General features: G+C 41.2%; 1 protein-coding gene across 9 annotated transcripts in view; it reads left to right on the top strand.

The window, feature by feature from the left end:
* CHCHD6 (coiled-coil-helix-coiled-coil-helix domain containing 6) overlaps window positions 1-18,525 on the top strand; it is a 110,552-nt gene that overhangs the window by 43,845 nt on the left and 48,182 nt on the right. For 7 of the 9 annotated variants that reach the window (XM_085590507.1, XM_085590506.1, XM_085590505.1 and 4 more), the window contains one exon: window positions 14,604-14,674. In XM_085590507.1, coding sequence (XP_085446633.1) covers window positions 14,604-14,674 — 71 coding nt within the window. Of the gene's footprint in view, window positions 1-14,603; window positions 14,675-17,031; window positions 17,153-18,525 lie in introns of all 9 variants that reach the window. The other 2 variants (XR_014958144.1, XR_014958145.1) reach the window with 1 other exon arrangement.

Here is an 18,525-nt window from a genome sequence, read left to right as displayed (position 1 = left end):
GCATTCATCTTGTTTGGTTTGTTTAAATTAATCTCTTTTTGCCCTTGTACTTCCCGTTTAATTCATGTTTGTAAAGCATTTAGTATGTGTAAAGAATGGGAGGCGAAGTTATTTTTGTTTGTTATTCCTATTGGCCTTTATCCTTCTTCTTGGAGCTGTCTCCTTCTTTGGTGTGTCAAGGTCACCCCTACATGCAAGTCCACTGTCATTTCTGGTTTATGGCTGGTAACTTGTCTCAATAAAAATTTCTGCAGAAAAAAAGTGAAAGAAGCCTGAACAAAAAAGCCTTCCAGAACAATACATTCATGTTGGATCTTCATCATCAATTTAAAGCAGACTGTGGGGCTGCACAAATTGATTTCACTTAGTAAAGGTGGGGAGAGATTTCTATTGAAGGGGATGAGAAATCCATTCCTTGAGTTGGGATGCCAGGCTTGTCTGTATCCATGAGACCTTGGGATCACTTGCCTACCTTTGAAAAAACAAGCTGTGTTCAGGTGTTATCTCCAACCAAACCTTCTGCCCTCTCAGTGGGAGTTAAAGATTCGGTGCCCTTTGATAAATGAGTTGATATGTCCTGGCAGGTGTCACTGACACCATTTGCTTTCTCCTGTAGTGTCTTGGGGCTGTGTGTGAGCTATTGCCATGTGTGTAAAGGCTGCTTTGTTTGCCTCTAGTCACAGTCTTGCCAGCCACCAGCTTCCTGCTCTAGCCAGTGCTGTGGGTACCTGGAAGAAGAACAGCTAGTGTGAAATGAACTTGTGGTCTCAAAAAATGTGTTTCCCTTTCAGAAGAATTTTTTGTCCTCATCTCCGTAATTGAACCTTACAATATTCTTTACAATTACATTTTCATTTCTTATCCAATTTGTTCTATTCTCTGTTCATCCCCAACCTTTCCTGGGGCTGGGGACCCTTCCTCTCACAAACTCACCAATGCTTTCTTTGAACTTACAACATCTATGATCCAAGAAAGCATTTTGTCTTTCAAGCCAGTGGAAGCAGTACAGCAAAGCACCCAGTTTATCAAACTGTTGATTTAATCTTCTGAGCACAAGAATAATCCCCAGTGTAGTTTTCTGAAATAGGTTGACAAGATCCATCCTAATCATTCAGATCACTTCCAGTTGCTCAGGTTGCCTGTCTGGGGCTGTGTGGATGCTGCTCTCAAGTGACAGTGGCTCTTATCAGTCTCCCAGGGCACAACCTTTGATGTTTAGAGAATGGAAGATCCTGTCCTGTGCATGAATTAAATTTCTGAATGGGAACAAACTGAAAAGGGAACAAACCTGAAATCATAATCTGAACCGGTTCCAGCCTTCCATCCTCTTCTCCTTTTCAATTTTTCTCAGACATGAAATGTCATGCTGGGGTAAGAGCATGACAGGGAGGGCAGCATCCCTGATTTTTACTTTCTGTAGGCATCCATTAGGGCTGAAGAGCATCTTTAGAGGAGGCTAATGCTCCTTGTAGTCTCCCTGTCTGCAGGGAGAGGTTCTTTCCTTGTTGTTGCTGGCCAACAAACCAACTTCCAGTACCTTGTGCTCAATTTACCCATTTAATGACTTTTTTGCTGAAAGCTTGTGATGTTTAGTAGTTAATATACCTCTGTACACAGCTTTTAGAGATCAGATAAATTGATTGGTAATTTGATGAACTCGAAGAACATCTATAATAGGGTAACCAAAATGTGTTAGATGTCAGCACAGCCTCTCTGCCTTCTCTGCAGTGTGTATATTCTCCCTTCAATATGTGTTGACTGCTGTACAGTACATTACATCAAATTACAAGCAGCCTCTATGCAAACAGCAGCTAAGTGTTTGCTTCCTCTTCAGCCTGCACGATTAGTGCAGAGATGCGTTTGCAGTCTGTGTGCTGAAGGGTGAACTGTCAGAGCCTTACGGTGATTTTGTTTCCCTGGCATTCAGAGTATCTTTGCAGAGGGAGAGAATGATGCTTATGGGCTGCTTCATCTTGGAGGAATCCATCCTCAGGCTCGACTTGTGAAATAAATGTGGCAATGTGTGGTTTGAACTTAGTGTCTTAACACTGAATTTAGCAGCTGAATTTAGATAACAATCTGGTATCTGGTCTCATCAGTGTATCACTATGAAGACTTGTTAAAGGCAGAACAAAAAGACCTAGAATGTGATCTTGTCTCTTTGTTAGAACTTAACACTGGAGCATTTGTCAAGTCTAGTCCAAAAAGAGCAAAACAAGAGGTTCTTTTGTCTAACTTCTGAGAGCTTTCCCCATTATCTTATATTTCTGATATCCTCTCTTGGCATTTTTTATTCAACCCAATTTGCCCTTAATTAATTTTCTCATTGCCTAATAGTTTAAATTTCTGATTCATCCCTCTTTGTGCTGTTTACATGCTTGTTTATAAGCAGAATTGGTATTTATAAATATGTGTGTGTATATTTATATAGATAAGTGTTACCAGTAAAAGCAGTGCTGCATTTCTAATGGAAAGCAGCACTTGCACACCCCACCCCCTCCCTGTCTCTCACCTGTTTTTACTGAGGTCAGTTGTACCTCAACAGCAGCTACATCACCCTGCTGCAATAAATACCAGTGCTGCCTGTTATTTCTGTGTAATTCACCAACCAGTGTACAATTAATTTCTGGCCCTGTTATTGCACTATTGGCTATTTTATGAAGCTGTAGAGAGTTAGCACAGTGAATTGATTAAATGTGTTCCAGACCTTAGGCTGGATTCTGTGTGTCTGCTGGGATTTCAATGATTGAAGCTTGTGCTTCTCTAGGGATATTCCAGATTTAGACTTAGTCTTGGAAATTGGTTCAGGTAGACAAAACTTCCCTGTGTGTGGAATTCACTTGCATAAGAGCCTGACTTTGGGGAATCTGAGATTTCTATTTCAGCTCACAGTGGTCCTTCCACATGTGGCAGGGAAAAGGCATTCCTATTGTGACTTAAAAATAAAGCCAACACTGGGATTTGTTTTGAAAAGGTCCTTAAAATTATGGCTCCGCCTTTACAGAATATGCTGTCATCATGTTAATGGAAAATCTGGCTAATAATTATAAATTGACTCCCTGGAAGATCTCAAATTTGTGTTGAATTAAGTAGTCCAAAGATCAGCTTTAAAAAGGAACTACTCCATATTTACAGCGGCTGTACCTTCTGAAGTGTTTAGTAGTTTACTGTGGGTGTGTTAAATACATGTTTCATGACAGCCTGGGGCCACTTCTCTGAAGGTTTTTTCCCCATCTGCCAGTCATTTTAAAAGAAACATAAATAAAAGAGCTACTCCAATTTCTTGAACATATAATGCACATTCCCCAGAGACCAGGGTGACTCAGAAGTAGCTTGTAAATAACATGTTCAATGTTTTTAGATAGATGTGTACCATCAGGCTCACAGTGAGGTCTTCAGCCACTGCAAACTTGCTTTGCGTGTTGCAGAATCTCCTGGTTTCTTGATGATGAGGGGTGGATTTTTGTTTGGTTGGTTCTTGGTTTAATTGATGGTTTGGCCATACATTCTGCTGCCCCAGGGATGATCCCAGCCACAGTTTGCCGTTAAACACCTTGCCTCAAATGAAGATTTCCTGGCTCGCCCATTTGCATTTTAGCTCCATTGTAAATAAACACGAAATAATGGATAATTTTGTTCTGTTTTAGTTAAAAATAATAAATATACATCTCATATACAGTAGAACAATCTGGGAGTTGTACCCTGACAAATGTGGAAAGGTTGCCCAGGTAGGTGTTCAGCAGTGGAGTGGCCAGCAGGTAAAAGATGTTGCCCTGCACAGGGGACAGCAACAGTGAGGAATGGCCACAGAGCCAGGACACACTGAGAGGCTGCTGAATCTGTGCCAATCTCCAAGAGGCCACAGAGGAGCAAGAGATGGGAGAAGAAAATGTGGGAGCTGAGATAAAGCTCTAAGCCTCTGGTTTGAGAAGACTTGCAATAACTAGGTTATTTTATGAGAAGAGCTAGCTTTTCTTTTCCTTCTCAATTACTGTGGTTCAGGTCTTTTAATAAGAAAACCAGCTTAATTCCTTCTCTTTTCTTCTGCGTCCCCATTCTTCTGAACAGAAGCCAAGTTTTTCTTTCATAATTTCAAGCTGCAAAGTTGCTTTGAGCTTGCACGCCTGGGTCAGTTGAGGAGTGCCTGGGTTTTGGATTTTTTTTTTTTCCCCAGAGATGTCTCATGATGCACTGGATGGGACACAGAAATCATCTAATTTTCCCTGACGTGCAGCAAGCTTTGAACTGCCTGGACTGTGGTTCTTGATCAGAGAAGACGACTCATATGGGCGTGTAAAAATGCTGCATTGTGTGCCTGTCTGAGCATGTATGTGCATTTTTTTAACCTCATTTTTCATAATGGTTATGTATACCGCAGAATTTCCTTTGGCTGTTTAGGGAATTAAATGTAGTGTATGACACCTCTCACCTTTAAGTCATTTGTTGAGATACAGCTTCCTATGGCAGCAGCAAAAAGCCATTATGTCTGATGGCTAATCACTCATTCGTGTGGCACTGAGAACTCTTCCTTCAGTTAGAGACAAGGGTTTGTTGCAGGAAGAACAAAAAAAATCCCCCACAGTAGTGTCCTAAATGTTGATTTCTGTGATAGTCACAGTGTGTCCCAGGGAGGAACACAGCATTTGTCCTTGCTGGCTGAAAACAACAGTGCTGGGTTTTGTGTGTTCATTTGTTCTGTGGAGAGAGGATTTACCTCCAGGTCTGAAGTGTTTGTGGTGTTTGCTTTTATTCCCTCCTGTTGTTCCCCAGCAAAAGCATAGTTCTGTCCCTTCTTTGTGTTCCTGTTGTCTGAGCTCAGGCTGTCTCTAGTTGAAGAGCTTGAATTTTTTGCTTGGTCTTGTCCAGATACAGCTGAAATACTGATTTTTTTTTTTTTAATGCACCTGGAAAAAAATATCTATTTATAAAAAACTCTGTTTCCTAAGCCTCTTTTTCTTACAAAGTTTATCAGCTACAGCAACAAACACATGATAATTAGGATGCTTATACCAAAATGTTTCTTCTGGAACTTTAAGTCTACCTGTATTTATTTTTTGTTTAAGGCCAAGTTCAAGGTCTGTTGTTGCTTGTATGCAATAATCCTTACTGTCAGACTGTGCTTAGAGATTAAATTCTGAGTAGATTATCTTGCATCTATGGATGTGTGGTGCACTGTGCATGTGACATTCTTCCGTCTATGTTCCTGAGAAGCCTTGGCAGCAAGATGTGAGATATTTCAGGTTTATTTATGTTAATAAGTAATTATTCCTATTATTGTTTAATAGGCGAAAAGTGAGACCTGCCTTGTTGCCTTTCCTCTGTCTGGATTCTGTAATGGAAGTTCCATTATTAAGCTGGTGGTGCCCAAAAGCTGTGTAAGGCCACGGGTAACATCCTGCCTCAGAGCTATGTCTGGAGTGGTCTCTGCCAGAGTAGGGGAATGAAGGAGTTGTGTGGCTGCTCCTGCTCTCTGTGGGTGTTTGATTTTCATTTTAATGTTCACAGCTTAATAGCCCTGCTGTGAAAATGCCTCTCTCCATTGATTGGAGGTGTGTGGTCCTTCTGGGCTTCTCTTTGGAGCCTTCCCTCTTTGCCAGCTGTAGAGGTGTCTCTTCAAAACCCCTTTAGGGGAGGCAAAACAGCTGCATTAAAAAACAGGTGAAAGAGAAGTTTGCTAAAAGCAGAGAGAATGAGACTGTCAAATGATGGGAAGGAAATTGCTTACAAATATTTTCTGAGTTCTTTCTTATCCCTTCTGCCATCCTTTCTCCTTTGTCCTCCCTGTGGTTTATTTTTATCTTAGGATAAACATCGTATTTATTTTCTGTTTGCTGTGTGCTGAATTTCAATCTTCTGAATGGTAAAATACATATAAAAAATACTAGTATTCCTTTCTCTGGAATAACTGATGCCTTGCACGGCAAACTAGAGGTTATGTGACAGTGATATTGTAAAGGCAGGCCAATGGAATCTGTGTTAATCCATTTTCTTTTTCTTGTTATCAATGTTTTGTTTCATATTTTATTTTCCTTTCTAAATAATCATTAATATTTCTTTGTAGAAATAGTTTAATAAGTTTTTTTTTGCCACCTGTAAAATACATTGTTGCTTTATAATGTTTGTCCAACTATCACTAATAAGGGAGAATGACATAAAGTTATCCTTTGTAATACTATTTTTGAACTGTGGAGCTGGGAACATTTTCCAGGTATTCATTAACTGAAGTTTCTAGCTCACTGGAAGATAAGTGAACATTGTCCCCATTTTAAAAGTGAGACCTTAATGCTTAAGGTTAGTATTTTCTATAATAGCTTTTTTCTCGTCACTTTTTGGTTATCTGGGTATGGTGTATTTCTTCAGATGTGCTGATTACCCATAAGTTGAGCTTGAAGTTTTGAATAATGAGCTTCTGAGCATCTCCAGACAGAGCAGTGAGCCAGCAGGCACTTCTGAAAGTGTGGATTTGTCTGTGTCATTAACCGCGTACAGTGACCTGTGAAGTCCTAGCAGTCTTTTTGGCTGTAATCATTAAACCAGTCTCTCCTACAGGATAAAATGGGAAGAGAGCCTGCAAGCACAGTGAGAGAACCTTGACTGAAAATACAAATACCTTCAGAAAATGCTCTGGGAGTAATAGTAATAAAGAAAAAGTACAGTGGCAAAATAAATTGCTGCTGATATAATTTTTCTTCCTCTCTCAAGTTTGCCTCTAGTATGGCAGATTTTCTCCCTTCGATAAATAAATGCAAAGATGGGAATTGCTGCCAAAAACTGTCACATTTCTGGAACTTTCAGCCCCTGATTATTCACATTAAGCCTCTCCCCCCACCCCCCAGCAGTACAGTATTCTGAATATGTACACCCACCATTCTGTCAGATCTGTGCAGTCTGTGTCTGGTTCATCTTCTGTGTCTTTGATGTGCTCCATAACGTAGGCAAAGAGAGGTCTGATAGTCTCTCTAAAAACCTGACAGTTTGTGTGACAATCTGTCCACGAATCCACAGGCTCCTTGTCAACCAAATGAGCCTTTGAATATCAGAGGTTTCAGAACAGCGCTTGCAGCATTGCTATGCACCAAGGGGAGAGTACAACAGGCTTCCTTGTAACCTGAGAGATGTCTGCATTTTCCTTAATCATTCCAGGGACATCTCATCATTGCTTGTTGGCTGGTTCTCAGCCCCGCACATGTCGGGGTTATTTAGCAAAGCTTGATTTACTGGAAACTGCACGTGGAGAATAATTTGTAGTTGGGGGTAGAGGAAAAACCCTGGGAGGGGGTGGAACTTCCAGGCTTGGCTTACTTCTGTTTTTCTGTGGTTTTTTTGTTTGTTTCTTATAGTGACTCTCATCCCTGCAGTTCCTTTACCCATGCAAGTGTATAGATATGATGCATTTTCTTCAGTATTCTCCAGTTCTCTTGTGCATCCTGTTGTCTTGGGTTCCTCTATTCTGCCTTCTTCTGGGAACACAGTGTACTGCATTCCTTAGCTACCTGTTGTGTGAAAGGATGGGGTCATGAATTTAACTCAGCTTTTTTTTTCAACTGGAACAGGAACTGTTAACTGAGCCAGCTGCTGCAGTTTATAAATGGGACTTAGGGATATTCTCAGCAGAGAAAGATGGAAGTTTTAGCTGCAGCATGACTGTCCGAGGTGGTGGGAGTTTTGTTGGAGGCTCTGTCAGATACCAGCTTTGGCATGATGGCATTAAATTTTAACTAAAATGTTCCTTCCTTCCTTCCTTCCTTCCCAAAATAAGCTCCTGTGACAGGCCTGACAGGGGAATGTGCTTCGTATCTTTTTTATTGTATGACAAGTATTTGATGGCTGCCAGTTTTGTTTGATGGGGTTTTTTCCCCTCTTTATTCCCCCTTGAAAGGCTGGTCAGCCTTTGAGTGAAACTTCCGCCTGCATTTCTTAGCACTCTTGATATTCTGGCAATTTCCTTCTTTCTTCTCTGTTTCCTTTGGCATCGATTTCTCTGCATTCCTGTCACTCTCTCAGGGACAATGCCCAGTTGTTTGAGGCAGCATCCTGTGATCTCGGAGCACATCTGATTGTGTGGTGGATCTGCTGGTAGGACCCAGGTGGCCCTGCAGGATGAGCTGTCAGGTGCCCAGCACAGGTGCTGGGGTTTGGCAGGCAGTGCTGTGCCCTCAGTGCCATGGGCACTGTGTTATCTGCACAGGGCAGCCACATGCAGGACTCCTCTGAAGCAGGTGCTGAAAACTCTCGATGTTTAATCGATGCCTGGGAAGCCTGTTTACCTGCACTTGTCAGGTGTAATTGATTCAGGCATTTACTGTGAGTTTCTCACCTTAGCTAAACTTCCAGCTGGGAGGAGAGTGGGGTGATACTCCCCTACACCAGTACTGGCATTAATCTGGGCCTTTCACAAAGCTGTTGCTGTCCTTTTCAGAAAGCCTGAGTTACCTGCTGGAATTTTATGGCCTTTCTCTTTGAAGCCGCTTTTATTTTCCAGAGTTTGTTTAAAGAATTGGCAATGCTTTGTTTGTAGTCTTTCAGAAGGGTGTGCTTTAAAGCAACCTCATATAAACACAGTGTTTCTTTCTCTTTTCTCCTTCTTCTCCTTTTAATTGCTTCTGTAGTATTAGTTTCTTTTTTGCTGGTTGCCTTTCTGACTTGAAGATAACATGTGGCTTTTCTGCCTGCTTCTAGTGATGCACTTGAAGCTTTTGGAAGTCCCTAAACCATTTTGCTGTGGGGTACCTGTTTTTAATTAGACTCTTCCCAGGGTACCTTCATAGACAGTCTGACTCTGGTGTGGGATTGCAGCCTGGGTCTGTAAACCCATTTTCACTCAGATGGAGTATCTCTGTGTGGGACCCTGGTTCTGGGAAGTCCTGGGATGAATATTTTTATTTGAGTCACCATGTGCTTTAGGGACTATAGCTTAACCTTTTTGTACCTAGTTTGTTTTCTATAGGATAAACCCAGCTATGTTCCTTCTCTCCAGCTCTGCCTCCCTCAAGCTTTGTAGAGATAGGTGTTCTGTGGGATTTTGTCTTTGAGAAGCTTTCTAGATATGCTACAGAATTAATATTTTGCTTTCAACTCAGGATAATATTTCAGACATGAGAAGATCTGTTCAAAGAGGAATGTACTACTGCTCCTGACTAGTTTAACTTGCCTGTGTTCTTACTGTGGACACTACTCTCTTTATGCTTTCTCTGAATCTTAATCCAAAATTTATGATCTCACAGCTTATTGCCGAAGGAAAGAATAGAATGGAACAAATTCAATGCTCTCATTTCATTATTGGTCTCAGCGGGAGGAATGGATGAACCCACACATGAACAGCAAACAACAGAGCTGTGTTTAGAAGTTGGCTTTGGCTGAAAAAAAGTATTTTTTTTTTTCATATCAGCAAGCTGTTTGTAGTTCCTTGCATCTTTTCTCTGTTACCTTTTAAGAAAAAAAGCATATGACTTTCCAAAAAAGCAATTTAACCCTTAATTTCTGTGCTCCAGTGATATGCTCTATAGGCATGTTTATCTTCCTTATTAATAGGGTTTTATTTTTATGTGCATTTGATGGGAAAGAGGCAACATGAATGAGCTAATGCTGACACAATGGGCTGAGGAGAAACGCCAGAGGAGTGAGCTCAGGAGGTGAAGAGATTGGGAATTTCAGAATATGCTGCAAGAAACAAACTCCCTGTTTTGGACAAAGCTGATAGCAGTGATTGAGTGGGTTGATTTTAACACATCCATAGGGTCATCCAGTGAACAGATTGGTTTGACTCATCTGCCTCTGTACCTGTGGGAGGGATGCAGATACACGGGGTAATTTTTCAAATCTGTTAGGAGCCATTTGTGTGAGACTTCTGAGTGGTGAGAATGATCTACAGCGTGTGTGAACCAGCGACCTGCTGAGGTGTGGGGAACCTGGGTACACCTTTGCTGCCCTGAAGCACTGCTGGCAGCAGAGGTGGCTCCCAAAGCTGCCACTGACCCATGTTCCTCATGGCAGCAGCTGCATCCAGGGCATGTGTGCTGCCTGTCCCCAAGAGTGTGCAGGCAGGCCACAGTTGTGCTGCTCCTCCGGATGGTGTGAGGTCTTATTTCTGGCTTCAGAAACAGCTGGAAGCAGGAATTTGAATATCTTCCAGCTGACATTTGACATGTAAGAAGTAATCTTTGCTTTCCTTACCTGTTTCTCTCAGAAATTTGCGTTGCCCTTGTGGGGTACACCATGTTTTGCCCCGCTCACAGCACTGCCTCTTGTGCTGTTTTGGGTTTGAGAGGGGCTTGCAAAGGGCATTTTGCTGTGGGCTGGTGAGTGTGGATGTCAGGAGAAGGGATCGAAGCACTGCGTCTGTCAGGTGCGAGGCAGATTGTGCCATCCAATCTCCGGCTGTCGTCTGCAGCATTTGTCAAGGCTTCCACTGCCCTGCTCCGTTTCATCAGAGCTATCACTGGCATTCATCTAGGCTGGCAGCATTTCAACAGCTGTTAATCCTCTTTGTATCTCTAAACACTGTGACCACTGACAAGCTTCTATACTCTGAGGTGCCAAAATATCTCAAGATATCTGTGGTGATGGTGGTTGGGATTGTTGGTTTTAAATCAAGACGCCTTTTGATCTATTGACCCAAACTGAAACTGATGGAGAAATCTTCGTCCCAGTGTCAGGTTTTCAATGCTGCTGCTTGATGTTCACAAATAATTTCACCTGAAAGCTGATTAATTTTGGTTTCCTCATGCTTGTTTTGCTCAGTTTTTTGTTTTACATGTTACTGCAAGTAGCACATGTTTCACTGAAGTTGTAAGGAATGTGGTTTGATGTCAGTGTGAGAATGAGCTGGCAGGGTTTTCTCTTTATGTTTCAATTACTTTCCCTCCTGAAATAATCCTGAGAACTCAGTCTTTCTGATATTATGTTTTCATACTTTCTTTGCTATGTGTTCTGGAAAGGGCCTGGGCAGTATAGTGAGGTGTAGTAGTGAGTGTTGGAATTTCTCTGCATGTTTGCAGCCTAAGAGGAATGCTGAATTAAAATTATTCCAAATTTAGCTCAAAGTTTTAGAACTGATTCCCTTTGGAAGGGAATTTTTAGCACAGGGGTGTTTTGGAAGAGTGGAGAGCAAGGGTATAGCAGCAAATCTGTTGTAGAAAAACACAGGGTAAAGAAAAGTGGTTCTGTTGCACTTTAGGCTCTGGTTATGTATTTTTACAACTTCTGGTGTTTTTATTATTTGCTACAAACCATCATTTAATAGCAGGGAAAAATTTTTCAAACTAACATTTCTTTGCTTAGTTTGTTTGTCTTCTCTGGAGAGCACTCTCCCCATATGACAAAGCTGTGATATTCTGAAGTTGACTCCCCTAAGGCTCAGCTTTATTGAGAGAAGTGAAACATTTTAGGTGGTTCATTCATTCTTTCTGTGTCTTTTGTTATTTGAGCTCTTACGGTGTCCTTTGGTCATGTTTTTAAACTTATTTCTGCAACTAAGACTGCCAGGAGCTTTATTTAATAATAGTTGAGGTCTTATGTTCAACTTTTTCTTTGTGAGCTGCCATTTTATCTCAAGCATCAAATAATGTGAAAGTAAATTAAAAGCAGCGTTCATGTCTTGTAATTTCATGTGGAATGTTCTCTCTTTTACTGTACCTCTGAATATCGTTTTGTGAAGATAAAGGACTTCACTAAGACTACAGGCAGCTCAGACTTTGTTTCAAGTGCAAATACCACACCTTGATCCTGCTGAATAGCCCTTGTGTGGAGACGACCCTGCTGAAGTTGGGGGAAGTGCTCAGGTGGTTCCTGGCTTAGCTCCTTGTTTGCAGCTATATTACAAAGCCCTCAAAGTTCTAGGCCACTAGAACGTTCTCTCCTGCCATAGCATGGTGGGTAAACTGCTGAAAATCAAGCAGATCTTGTGTCTGAAGTAGTATAGATGAGAATACTTGGCAAATTATTCTCGGTTTGTAGAAGCCCCAGATCACAGAGCCTGCTGTGTCTGCCCATGCTGAAAGGCCCTTCTCTTGCCCATTTAGCCCATTTGGTGCTCATTTAATGTTTAGGACAAAAGGGAATGTGACTTTACCAAAGTTGGAAAGGGTCTAAAGGCCAAGGAAAATGTATTTTTAAAATCTGCTTGTTGAACAAACTCAGATTTAATGGTAGCCCCCTGTTTTTATTGCTCAGGCAAGCATTTAAAGGTACTGATTAATAGCATTCGAAGTATTGATCTATTTGTTTTAGAGTTTTTTGGAGGGGAGAGGTCTGAACCAACAGCAAGAGGCCCAGTTGGATCATAGAGAAAGACGTTTCCTTTTAATTTCTAAAACTCAGCAGCTTTATCTGCAGGTTGAAGGTGTTCTATGCCCCTCCTCAATCTTTGTATGATGCCTGGTGGTTGCTTTGAGACCAAGTCTTTCCTCCTTTTCCTCACTGAGATTCTTGCCTCTGTTCAGGCTCTCACTTGCCTGCCTTTAGCAGCTTCAGAATTCAGAACTAAAGCCTGGGTTCCTTTCCCAGCTATTTTTGTCTGTGCCTGTAGCTGATGCTGTTGAAGATGAGCCTGACTGAAGTGCTGGGCAGTTGAACTCTCTAATGAGGTATGTGAGGTTGCGCCACAACCACTTTAATCGACAGCACATCCAGCGAATGATTCTGTTGGCTGTTGTTACTTTCTTCAGGTGGGTTAAACACGACCTCATGCTGGGTCTCACGTACAACATATTTGTTCCTGTTTTCCTCTCCCACTGCTGTTTCACTGCAGAGTGCTGCAGGCTAATAGTGTCTGATGGGACTACTTCCTATTGCCCGAAGAATGTTTAAATTTGCTATCTCGCTTTCTCTTTTTCCCACTTTCTCTCATTCTGATCTCTCAGATCCAGTCCCTTTGAGAAATCAGACAGTATGAAATATGAAAATTGCTTAGGTAGTAATTGGAGAAATGGTGAGACCTTTGAAGCCCAATGGAGATAACGCTTACATCTACTTATTCACATTATTTAATTTTTAATGGCAGATTTAATTAATGAAGCACAGGTCTTGTGGTTTCATGTGTGAATAAGTAACAGCAGGGAGCTGTAAGTCATGAGGTCTGTTTACAGGCCAGAGAAAAAGGCACCATTAAAAGCTGAACTTTTCAATATGGGAAGGAGAAAAATTGATTTAATAGCATTGAAGTTTGACCACTCTGTAATGAGTAAGTAAACAAAAACATTAATGATAATTTGCTGGTAAAATGCATTTTGAAGTGGTTAGTCCTTCATGATTCCTTAGTTTAAATCTGTCTCCTAGGTCAAACTTTGAAAAAGCAAAATCTGTTCTGTGTTTCTTTTGGTATGTAACATAAATTCAGGTACTAAAGATAAAACACTTAAATATAGCACCTTGAAGCCCAGGTTCTGAAAACCTTTATAAACCTTTCAATTAGCTCAGCTTCACACAACTTCAGAGATACAGGCAGCTGTTATCCCTCACTTGCAGATGGAAAATGGTGACTTGCCCAAGATTGCACAAGTGGCAGAACCACTAATAGAACTTGAGTTATATCTGTCCTTTCCTTTTTCCAACCACTGAACAGTAAGTGTTGGCTCATCATGCGCAGGACCAGCTGCATTTATGGGAAAATAAATGAAGAAGGGCAAGAATAGTATTCTATATAAAATGACCAAATTTGGAGAGAGACGAGATAGCAGCTCGAACTGGCCCTAAATGAATAGCTATCCTCGCTTTCAATACCATTTTGTCACTTTTTTTGATTGATTATTGCATATTTTCTGCTTGTGCCTTTTCAGAGTAAGAACCTTGCAGATGAGCTTTGAGCAAGGCGGTTGCCAGTGGAGTCCAGCAGCTTTGCCTGAGGCAGCTTCTTCAGCAGTTTAGTGACACGAGACCTTGTAGTGCCCTCACTGGGGGAGTGCAGCCCTTCCCTCCTGCTGACTGTGCCTGGGAGGCTCCTCAGTGCAGCCCAGAGGAGGAATTCATCCTCCACGTTTAGTGACTGAGCAGTTGTGAGCTAAAACTTTCTATGCAAGTTCAGGAGAATTTAATGCAAACCTCTTAAGCCCTGCAGCAAGACACTCAAGACTGTTTGGCAGCGCCTTAACTGAGACCTGATACGCCTCCCTATGTTGTTAGAAGGGAAACAGGCTGCATAATTTTCTTTTAAAGAATAAGTAACATAAGTAGAAGCACTGAAATGTAAAATGGATTTTCCAGTGCTAGCAGCCAATTTTGATACTTGCATGTCAGTAACTTACAAGATCCTTCACAGCAATTAATGAAAGAAGAGAACAAAACATGACCCAACTCAAAATAGCTCTGTGCTGGAAACACCTTGTTTTTGTGGTTACATGGAATAAACAAAACTCATGGTTGGTTGGTAGTGACCTTTTCCCCCTTTTTCATTTCACAAAAATGAACCTTGAAATGAAGGCTGTGTTGTGGTCTTGATGCATTTTGTTGAAAATAAAATCGACTCTTAAGTATTACTGGCGTTCTTCGAACTGAATATTCTGTTTGTTGTTGGAAATTGTTATTAATTATAGAAGATGACTTTGTGACAAGATAAGATCTGATATGCCTTTAATTTTTAGAGCTGAGCATTCTATTCTTTGTTTCAGAATGCAGAGATCTACAAGATGACATCCGAGCAGTATCAGGAGGCAGCCACCAAGGCGGAGGAACGGATAAAGTGAGGAGCTATTTTTGTTCTTTTCAGCAGTTCCAGTTGCATTCCATAACATTTTGTGTGTAGCTTCTGGATTTTCCTGTAAACAGAGTGTGAAGGTATTTAATGTCAGGTACTGAGGGGCTGAGGAGGTGCAAGCTGGCATCTTCTCTTTCTGTGTCAAGCTTGACAGAATTTAGTAAAATAAAGCTGATAGGTCTTGCAAGGAAGGATGGGGGAGAAGAGAGGGACTTTCAAAATGAATATTAAATAGGAATATTTACTAGGGTTTTCAAAATAGCAATGGAACATGCTTAATCTGTTCCAACTTTGACCTACTGTACTTAACCTACACACTGCAGCATTGGGCTGGTGCATGGGGGTAGGAAGAATGGCGCCACTTCTAAAGTTTTCATTGTCCAGGGAAAGTAAAGGTAAACAGTCCAAATCTCATGCCTGTTAGTTTCAAATTAAAATTGTAATTTCATGAATGCTTTCTTAGAATGGGTGCAATGATTTTTCTGGTCTTTTTTATTTGCCTTAGCACAATGAGTGGACCTTTAATGTTGCCTTTTTACCATAGACATATATAGTGTTTAAATTATATTTGTATTTGCCAGTAGTGTTATATAACTTATTGTTCCACATGCACTAACAGCTGCCCGAGAAAAAATATTTTCTATAATTCTTTAATATTAATGAGGCTAAAGCAATTACGCTGTCAAGAGCAGCACTTGAATCTCAGTTGGGTAAACAGTTGGCCAACATGCAATAAACTGGAGTAGCAGCATATGTAGTCCAGTTGGGTCCAATCCAGACTGTACAATACTTAATTGCATAAATAGATAATATAGTAGTGATGAATATATTAGTGGGGTGTGCAGTATATTGTGCTGTCTTTATTTAAAATTATGTTTAACTGCCAAAGTGTCACATAACCTGTTGTAATTTCACATTTTTGTTTGGACAGTCAAGCAATAAGTTGCTAAAGAAGCCAAAACAAAGCAGCTAACACATTGCTTGCATTTCCATCCTGTTTTCCATCGCAGAATTTTAAATTCTCTTTTAAAATAAAATTTAAAAAATTCATAGGACATAACTTTCATATAGCCTTTGATCAATGAAATCTTTTTTTGGATTTGCTTCTGCAAATGTGTGATCAGTTGTTGTGAACTTGTGTAGTGGTGATTTATCCTTGTTGACTTGGTAAAGGAAATGATTGGGACCTGGGACTGTGTTCTTCATTTACTAGTACATACTGTAACTACCTCATTCCTACAGATTTCTTGTGCTGTCTTCTTTGTAGCAAAAAGAGACGCCTGCCCTAATGTGAATTTTGTGTGAAAAAATAACATGGCTGGGGGTGTCTTGAAAAGGGACAAGATGAGTGGCACGAGTGAAACTGAAGGTGAAGTTCAATATCATGCATTCTAGAAATTGCCAGCAGTAGTCAGGATTGCAGTGAGCTGAGCTTTGGAGTTCATGATCTGGGACTGATAATGCCCTTTGTTAATTGTACATGCAGCAAGAATCGTTGCTTTCCCCCAGCAGCCTGCAGTGTGTCACTTCCATCAGCATGCAGTGACCCTTTTCAGATTGTTGCTTTGTCTACAACACACTGTACAAACACTCCTGAAGTGTTCTTGTGCCTCACACCTGGGTCATGATAGGCTGGGACAGGGTCAGGGGAAGGGTCCTTCCTACACTGGCATCCATTCTCAATAGGTAGGACTTGAAGTCTGTGTGTTGTGTGGTTCTCTTGTTAGGCATCCTACATTCAAGTTTTTCTGTAGCCTGTTTATTGTAATACCCTACCAGATCCTGTGACTTCACTGGAAGGAATAGTTTGCTTATCCTGTTTTGCTCTTTCATATTAGACACACAAGCACAGTTGGTGCTAAGATAGGTTAGACTGATTCACGCAGATCTAATTCTTTGATTTGCAGGAATAAACTGACACTCCTGCAAAATTATGTGAACTGGAATATTAGCCAAAGGATGCATGAGGTACAGGTCTGCCTGTTTCTGATGCTGGACTGTGATATCTCCTTAAGGAAAGGATACCAGAAGTGGCACTTTCTCCAGCTGCAGAGAGTCCATTTCCTTCACCACAGCGTCTCTTCCCAAGCTTCTGCTATCCCTCTTGCACTGTGGAGACCTGCCCCTGGCACTTGAGCGTGTGAGACCAGTCTACCCTGTATTTGTTCTCTGCTACTGTGTATCAGCAGAGCTGATGGAGGAAAAAGGAAATAGGGCTGGGCTTCTTTCCACTGTGTTTTTCAGAGTCTGCGTTGAAGCAAAGAGAAGAAATATCTGAAACAAAACCCCAGAGTTTTCTTGGCATTTAATGACTTTTGTAATTCTTTTATCAACACTTACAGCTCTGCAAATTGGTCAAGCGTTCCACGGACTGTTTCCACTCCTTAGTGATTGGGAAGCATTGCAGGATTTAGAAATATTGTACACCTTTCCACCAGTGGCCCTTCACAGCATGCCTGCGAGGTAGGCAAGTAAACCTTCCTATCTCCCTTTGTATAAAAACAAAAGTGAAGTACTTAGTGCTGAGCTTCATATTAAATCACTGACACAGTCATTAGCTCTTGGTTTCCACTTCAAGGCTTGATGCCTGCATGGCCTGACTTGTGCAATGGACTTTGTTCCTCATCTCTTCACCTGAAGCCAGCCTGCTCTCGTCTCCACGTAACTCCTATCAGAGGGTCTCCTCCTCCTTTTGTTCTGCACTCTGTCAAACCCATTTTATTTCCTCCCAGAAAAAAGATCCTAGCAACGATACCACTGAGCACAGCTTTCAGCACCTTAAGCAACTTGCCCTTGTTGCTTCCATGCTGTGGTGAATTGGATAGTTGCCATGGACATATTGTCTCAACTATGTTGTTATAATTGGTGCATTATTATTTTTCTCTTTTGTTAACTAACAGAATTAAAGTCAGGGGACCTAGAACTTCCCCTGCCTTCTTTCCCTGTTTAGCAAACTGCGCACATCAGTAACCACCCACAAAGGAAGCAGCGTGTAAATAAAAAGCCAGTGCTCCCCACCCTTCCCTTCATTCCACATCCTTTTCTCAGTGTTCACAGAGCCATGACTCAGACTGGGTTTAGAGAAGACAACTTGCTAATCCCCTCCCTGCTACAGAGAATAAAATGGCATTTCATTCCAGGCTGTATTAATGCACTCGCTCCAGGGATAAAGCAGCACTCCCAAAAGGCACTGGCCAAATTTTCTTTCTGTTGCGTTGTCTTTGTCTTCTTTTGAGTGTTACATTTAGATTAGCGACTGAGGATTAAATGTTATTACAGGCCCTGAATCTGTTAAGGGGAAGGAAAAAAACATCAGTAAAGAGGTTATGGCTTAGTGCAGCACTCTAGATTTATCCTCAATATGCTGGTTTGGGTTTTTGTTTGTTTGTTTGTTTTTTGTAATTTATTTTATTTTGTGAAGGTGGTCTTACACTTTTAAAAATATTTATTTATTTTTGTAGTTGTTACTTTTGGATGCAAGAATTGGTCTGGGTGGGGGTGTGACTCTAAAAGGTAAAGCTGCAGGAGTTGGGTGAGGGGATTAGGAAGCTGTTAAAAGATAAAATTGTTCTGAAGCTGAGTTTCCCTCTGAGATCTCCCTATAGTTTTAAGAACTGTTTCTGAAGCTGCTTACTGATGACTTTATTGCTTTGCATGTTGTGCTGAGGGGACTGCATATGCTTTGTGGTGTTATCAAGGAGTGCATAAAGAATATCAGTTGATCTTATCCTGGAGATCAGCTGTGAATCCAAGGCAGCTTCCCAATGGCGAAACTGCCAGAGATTTACTCCATTTAGGACTTACTATGTGAGAGTTTCATTTAATGGTCCTAAGGT

The sequence above is a fragment of the Lonchura striata genome, chromosome 12 (assembly GCF_050655825.1).
Source record: "Lonchura striata isolate lonStrDom1 chromosome 12, ASM5065582v1, whole genome shotgun sequence".
Taxonomy (NCBI): Eukaryota; Metazoa; Chordata; class Aves; order Passeriformes; family Estrildidae; genus Lonchura; species Lonchura striata.
Note: the sequence above shows the minus strand (reverse complement) of the source record. Positions and strands in the feature narration are given on the sequence as shown.